General features: G+C 52.9%; 1 protein-coding gene across 1 annotated transcript in view; it reads left to right on the top strand.

Annotated features, from left to right (window-relative positions):
- Nucleotides 1-3,524: 3,524 nt before the first annotated feature.
- Nucleotides 3,525-7,219, top strand: part of NRN1 (neuritin 1) — an 8,206-nt gene continuing 4,511 nt past the window's right edge. The window contains exon 1 of the mRNA XM_008692842.1: nt 3,525-3,769. Within this exon, the coding sequence (XP_008691064.1) occupies nt 3,715-3,769 (55 nt within the window). The 5' untranslated portion in view covers nt 3,525-3,714. The remainder of the gene's footprint in view (nt 3,770-7,219) is intronic.

Here is a 7,219-nt window from a genome sequence, read left to right as displayed (position 1 = left end):
GAGGTAGAATTTTCTAGTGGCTCTGACAACTGCTCTTGCAGATAATTTCCTAGGGATGTTTTTTGAAATGCAGCTTCTGGAAAATCCACTTATGATGGACTGGTGGAGAGAGCTGGGGAACGGACTGGCTCAGTGCTTTGTCCTGTTGCCAATGCCAGAACGAGGAGCACAGGGTCTGGCCCACATCAGGTGCTCAAGAGTGTGTATGGAACATATGCATGCCCACTTGCTGAGACTGGGGCGGCAGCAAACCTGAACTGAGGGAGGAAGTTGATGCCAACCAGGCTTAAAATTAGACATGGTCTCTTTCTGGCAGTTTTAGGGATAAAAAGTTTTACATATTTATGCCTTAATTATGCAGACCTACTTTCAGGGGTACCTTTGGCTCAATTTGATATGCAGACCCGGGCAGCACCAAGGGCTTTTCCACCCTATTCTTAACTGTATTTGTTTCTTTAGCTTTAAGCGAAATTGCTTATCCGAAGGAAATATGCCCTTTGCAAAAAATGGCCAACAACGAGCACTCTTGCGTGGGCTTTGTTCTTCGGGCTTCACATTCTCACTCCCAACCCCATCGACGGTATTCTAGAAAATTTCCGGTTCACAAAATGTCAAAGGTGAAAGCCGTCTTGGAGTCCCAACTCCGTTTTTTCAAATCGGTAAACTGACACCAGAGAAGCGTGGGTACCAATCACGGTCATGCCAATACTAGCAACAGGAGGCCCAGGACCTGGGCTTCCCCGCTTTCGTTCACTGCTCTCTCACCTCAAATATGTGGGGTGGACTTTTCGAATTAAAGAAAAAGAGGAGGAAATGTCCAATGCCACTTTCAGCCGTAGATCTTGCCCCCAACGTTCCCAAAAAGCGTGCGTTGGCAACCATGGATTTCATTACCCTTTAACTAAGGAACTGGAAAGAACCAACCTCGCATGGAGCCCTAACTGCAGAACGACCTATAATTTTAAAAGCAAAGCAAAACAAAACAAAACAAAAAAACCATTAGCATCCGCTTTCAACCTTACGTGTAGTACTAACTCTGCTCTCTCACTTCACTTTGAAAACGACTCACGCCAACGAGGGAGGCTGGGACGCCAGGGAAGGAAAGTGAAGAGGGAAAGGCCAGCGGGGGTTCCAGGGGTGGCGCCCACGGAGGACTGGCCCGGGAGCCCCAACGAGGGCGACTGTGCGCACGCGCGCGGGTCGGCTGGAGGCAGCTAGCCCGCACCCCGCTTCACTCTGCTTTATTTAATCCTTAGCGCAGCCTCCTCCCACACCCCCAACGCCCCAAGTTCAGGATGACAGAGGATGGGGACGCGGGCGCGGTGGGGGGGAAGGAAATCCCAGGGCATCCTCAGAAAACGAGGTTTTGGAAGATCCGGGGTTCGTGGGTTAGCCGGAGTAAGGCAAAGAGGTTAAGGGCAAAAATTTTAAACCGCCCCCAGCTGGGTTTCCGCAAAAGTCTGAGAGAGACACGGATGCCTCAGCTCCGGGCTGGCAGGAGAGCAGAGACTCCGCCAGCAGAACGCGCGGGACCCCGAGGGGCGGGGCGGACTGTGGGCGGGGCCTGCTGCCACTCCCCCGAGACCCCGCCCCTCGGACCACCTCCCGCCTTGCCATTGGAGGGCGTCGGGGGCGGGTCCGAGGGACACCCCCCTCTCGCCACCGGCCCCCGCCCCGTCCCCTGCCCGCCTACGCCTTCGGCCCTTCCAGGAGCCTCTGAGCACCAGGAAAGGAAACACCGGGACTGCCACAGAGCCCCTGGACGTCGGAAAGGCGGACCCCCCCCAGCCACCAAACCCGCTGGCCTGGTGACGTCACCAGGGGTGGAGCTATGTGGCTCCGCCCCCGAGGCCGGGGCCAGTGCCCCCACCTCCGAGTCTGCGGCTCCCGCTGGACGCGGGGAAGCGGCCGCCCTGTGCAGAGGCTCCACGTCACAAAGTGCTGCAGTCAGTACCCCGCACTCCCCTTTAGCCCCTCACTCTCCACAGCATGTCCCACCCCTCTTTTTTTGCCCCTTTCTCTGAGTTTGAATATCCAAATGTCTGAGAGAGTGTAGGGACCCGGAGATGGGAGCGCAAATGGCACGCTGCCCGAAGAAGTAAATCCGATTCGAGATCTCCTTAATCCGTTTGCATTTCTACTGCCTATTTAATATCTCGATGTTTTCTCGTGTATTTTTGGAATATTTGGAGGGGTCGTTTTCTTTTCTTTTTTTTGTTTTTTGTTTTCTCTCTTCAGGGACTTAAAGTTGGCCGTTGCCTTCTTTAGTTTTTGATTTAAAAAACTGGGATTTAGTCATCTTTTCGTGCAGAAGGGAAAGAAACCAAAGCCTAACGGCCTTTAGAAAGGAAATAGCCCTGTTTGTTTTTCATTCTTAACTCAAGCTGTCGTCGTTAGCACCTTGCACCGAGCACAGACGCAGCTGCAGAAGCACACCGTTGCAGAGTAGGCTGCGTCTGCACGGGGCTTTGTGCCTGAGCATCAAAAGACAGTGCAGGTGTATGTGGATGCGGGTGTGCGTACGTGATGTACGTGTGTGCCTGTGTGTACGTGTGTGTAGCTCAACAAATAACCCCAAGGCGCATCAGGATCAGAAAGAGCCCCGCATACTATCAATGGCCTAGGAAATTTCCTAAAGCTCCGAGAGTTAGTAAATCTCTAGTATCCGAAAATCATCTTTGCAGAGGCTGGTTTCTCCGTGCTCTCCTGTCCCCCAAAACAGGTGTCGCTGTGTCTCCCCGGCTGGGGTGTCCGAAGTCGTGAAATTCACAGAGGGCACACGGTGTATATTTCAGGGGCCCCACGTGTGCGGACCAAACCCCTAGGGCCCGGGCGTGTGCGCGCGCTCCCGTGAAGTGTGAGCAGGCGGGCACGGGGGCGCTCTGCTTGCGGGCGTGCGCGAGTGTGTGCGTGAGTGTGTGCTCACGCGCTCTAGGCTGCGCCCAGAGCTCAGCTGCTGGGTTGGAGAGAAAGAGGGTAGGCAAGTGCAGGGGGCAGGAGGCTGAGGGGCGGGGGGATGTCGAATTAATAGAGCTGCTTTAGCTGTTTTCCCTCTCCCGTTCTCGCTCGTTTAAACCCCACTGCAACGTAGGGATAGGGGGCTGGATTCTCTGTTGAGCTGATGGAGGAGGGGGAGCAAGTTGAAACAACCGAGTGGGCGCGCCAGGACTCCCCGGCTCCAGGCGGAGAGGGAAGAGGGAGCCCCTGTTCCGCACAGGGAGGAGGCGGGGTTCGGGGGCCCCGGGAACGGCGAAGAGGCGGGGGTGGCCGCGGGGACGGGGAAGTGGTCACCCCCGGGAGGCGAGAATTCGTTTGAATCGCACATTAATTGGAGGTATCTGATTAATTCCAGCTTCTGATGACTATAAATGGCGATTCTCTACCAAGGTGTCTTTATTTAAAAAAAAAAATCATTCCGTGTCATCCCCCACGTCAGGCCTGCTCGTGGGCGTGAGGCTGTACTTCCTCCGCCCCCTCCTAATGGAGTGAACCATTCCCAGCTCTTCCCCCCTCTCTCTCTCAGGCTCTCTCTCTCTCTCTTTCTCTCTCTCTCCCTCGCTCCCTCTCTTTCTCTCCTCCCTCTGCCTTCCCCGTGCATAAAGTCTCCGTTGCTCTTGGAACTTGTTGGCAATGCCTATTTTTCAGCTTTCCCCCGCGTTCTCTAAACTAACTATTTAAAGGTCTGCGGTCGCAAATGGTTTGACTAAACGTAGGATGGGACTTAAGTTGAACGGCAGATATATTTCACTGATCCTCGCGGTGCAAATAGGTAAGTGGACGCCCGGCCGGGCTTGCGGATGGTGGCAGACGGTAGCCGGCCCAGCCCGAGGCGCCGAGGGGGACCGACTGGCCCGCGGCTGCCCCGGGGTGCGGAGAAGCCGGCAAACCCCCGAGAGTAGGGGCATCGGTTCCTAGGGACTCGCGCGTCCCGAGTTGGTTTTTCTTTTTAAAAAAAGGGAGAGAGAGACTCCAAACGTTCGCCAGGAAACGTATGCAGCTGGCCGTTTTCAGGAGGGGGCTTCCCCCCCCCTTTTTTTTTCCCCCAAAGCGCACGTCCATTTTTGCTTCCCTTTCTCAGGTTAGACCAGGTTTTGTGCGCTCTGGGGCAATGCATTGGCCCCTGCGATACGGCAAGGTATTATTTTGAAGGGTCGAAAGGTGAATGCAGGAACAAGATGGCTAGGCAGCTAGAATGGAAAGTTTATGTGCAGAAAGCAAAGATATTTCGGGGCTCAGACTGCTGCATTTAGAACTTTGTCATTCTCCCGCCCCCCTACCCCCCATACCCTAGCTGCAGCGTTTGCACCGGGCACCGCAGACCCAGCTGGGGGGGGGGGGGCAAATTGAGAATGATAGGGAACCCCAGAGTACATATTTTAATAGGCTTATCATCGAGGAGGTTGAATTCAGCCAAATATACATGGATATAATTTTCTATGAATATTTGCCTGTTCCTTTCCACATAGGCATCCGAATTTTATATGTGGGAAAGGGTTAAGAAGTGTTTGCAATATGTCACGTCGGGTGTTTGTTATTTTTGTTTGTTTGGGGTTAATTATGACGGATTTATTTATTCCCCATTTTATGTTAAGGAATGTTGAGTCCTAGTTACACTGTTTTGGGGCTTTTAAAAGTTCACATTTTTCCATCCAGAATGAGGAAGATGTGATGGAAGACAGCACTAGAAACCCCACTTCTTCGATGCAGGTTGGAGCATTAATTAACCTGACCTGAAAGTGAAAGTGAAGTAGATTATTAATAGAATGGACAAGAGAAAAAATAGAAACTCTTCAAACGGGTTTTCTGGAGACGGAGAGAATTGTTGCCTCCTATCATTTCAGGCTGTAGCATTCTTTACAGACAAACCCTTGCAGTATTTGGATAGGAGGATGCTTTAGGGAATGGGGAAGCAAAAAATGAATAATATTTTTCTCCATGAGAAATGTGGAGGAAACAGGGTTTAGAGTTATCTAAACATTAAGATGGAATCTTTGCAGTAATTTTTAATGCATTTGACATGATTTTGTGTATGTGATTTTTTTTTTTTTGCATGAACATTACAGGGATTTTAGACTCTGTGCAGGATGTTGGCGTTTTCCTTTAATTCTAAGAAATGACTTGATATTTTGAATCTAGTTCTTTTGAATCTTTGACATTAGTGCAAAGAGATTCAATAAAAGTAAATAATTATAACTGCAGCAAATCCCTTAAATGTGGAAAGTAAGTGAATGTGGCATTTTGCAATTAGCCTGCATATTTTTAGAGAGCAAGAGACAGCAGTTATTTTTGATATAGGGATTTTAAGTGGAGCAGGTTTGGGGCTCTGTTTTCCTGGAGGGAAATAACCTTACTGAGGAGGGGTTTAAAAAAAAAAGCGATTGTGCATGCGGGATAGGATTGGAACACATTAACCTCGGTCGGAAAATGACCATTTGTTGGCTGTGGAATTGAAATTGAGCATGTTTGTTCCCGAATGTCTGCCCTTTCCCGCACCGGAGCCTCAATTTTTAATTCATGGCTGGGAGCTGTCCCAAATCATTGACATTTGGCAACAAAAGTGGGGGTTGGGAAGGGACGAGGAGATGGAGAGGGTGGTGAACGCAAATGAAGACACGCGGGAGGAAGTTTGAAATGAATGAAAGGTCGAACGAATGAATGAACGGATAGAAAAGGCACAAGACGCAGACACCGGAGAGGAGAGGGAAGGAGCCCAGGTCACCCGCCCGAGCCTCGCTGAAGCCGGGTTCAGGAAGGACAGCGAGGGTCGCACGGGCTGTGACCTGCTCGGATGCATGAACTTCAAAACACGTCCCGCGCGCAAGCTCCGGTCCTCCCACACCCAACTAGAGACGAAGCAGTTATAGTCGCGAAAAAAAAAATTTTTCACGACTTCTTATTTTACACACGCACACACTCACACATGCGCGGTGTGGAGGGTCTTCTCCTCCAGCAACGCCCGCAAAGATAACGTGACAGGAGCGCTTCCCGCCCCCGGCGAGCCCCAATTCCCCCTTTAAAATATTGTCGGTGCATCTTAGGGGCTACTTTTTCGCCCCTGAGTTTTGGGGGTGGAGGTAAAGGGTAAGGACAGACGGGGAGCTGGGTGGGGGATGGGAAGAGGGACTGTATTTTACTTCGGTTAGAGGCTGCAAAGCTGCATTCGTGGCATGCATTATAGAGGAGGCTGTGTAGGGTTCATTTCATTGTGCCTGCATTGTAGTAGAACAAAGATTCGTTTATTCTATCTCAATGTTCTATTTGATATTGCAGTCGCAAGGGCTTTTAATATTTCTCGGGGATGGGGGAGGGAGATTCATGAAGGTTTACGTATCTGCCGGAGCCGAGGTGGAAGTTAACCTTAGTCCCTTCCCCGGAGCTTCCCGTTCCGGATTAGAAAGCGCAAGGCCCGCCTCACTCTTCCTGCAGCAATTTGCAAACGGGGAGCTCTCGGAGGCTGCTGCAGGTTCGGTCACCTTCCTTCTTGTCTGCGTCTGGCCCGGCTCTCGGGGACCAGGGGCCGGGGGTGGTGGGGGCAGTGAGGTGTACGGTCCTCTTCGGAGACATTCACACACAAGCCCTGGAGGCCAGAACACCGCTCTGAAGGAGCCGGCACTCAGGGTCGTGGGTCCTGGGTCCTGGAGGCTGATTTCGATTCTGAGAGGATTTGCCCCTTCCCTCTGCTCCCCTAGCCCCAACCGCGCGGATCAATGGTTCTTGCGCCCCTCCTGGCCCCTTGGCGGGCTTTCGGCCGAGCGCCAGCAAACGTTTAGCCTGCTTCGTTGGCCTTGGGGTGGAGAGAAATGGCCTTGGCAGCGGCAGTCCGGCGCCGTGGGGTTTAACCGCCCCGAGGCCGGGAGCGAGGACTTCGGTGCCGCTTAGGTTACCTCCCTCCTTCCTCTCCTCTCCTGTCTTGGTCCCGGCGGCTCTCCCGCCCTCCGCCCCGCCTCACCCCCTGGAGGGAACCCGGAGCTAAAGGCCAAGAGCCCCGGGCGACTGCCACCTGGGCCCTTCTGGGTTAGAGCCTGGAGAGGAAAGATCCCACCCGCTGCAGGCGGATTGGTGGCTGGTTTTTCGGGGTGTGTGGTGAGCTGAACCGCGGACAGAGGTTCACGAATTTGGCCCCCGCAGAGGTAACCCAGGGTCACCCGTGCCAACACAGTCGTGACTCTGCCCGGCCCTGAGTGCCCCGACCACTGGTCACCCCCCCCCCCCCCCCCCA

This window comes from Ursus maritimus, unplaced genomic scaffold (assembly GCF_017311325.1).
Source record: "Ursus maritimus isolate PB19 unplaced genomic scaffold, ASM1731132v1 scaffold_30, whole genome shotgun sequence".
In the NCBI taxonomy this organism is placed as follows: domain Eukaryota; kingdom Metazoa; phylum Chordata; class Mammalia; order Carnivora; family Ursidae; genus Ursus; species Ursus maritimus.
Note: the sequence above shows the minus strand (reverse complement) of the source record. Positions and strands in the feature narration are given on the sequence as shown.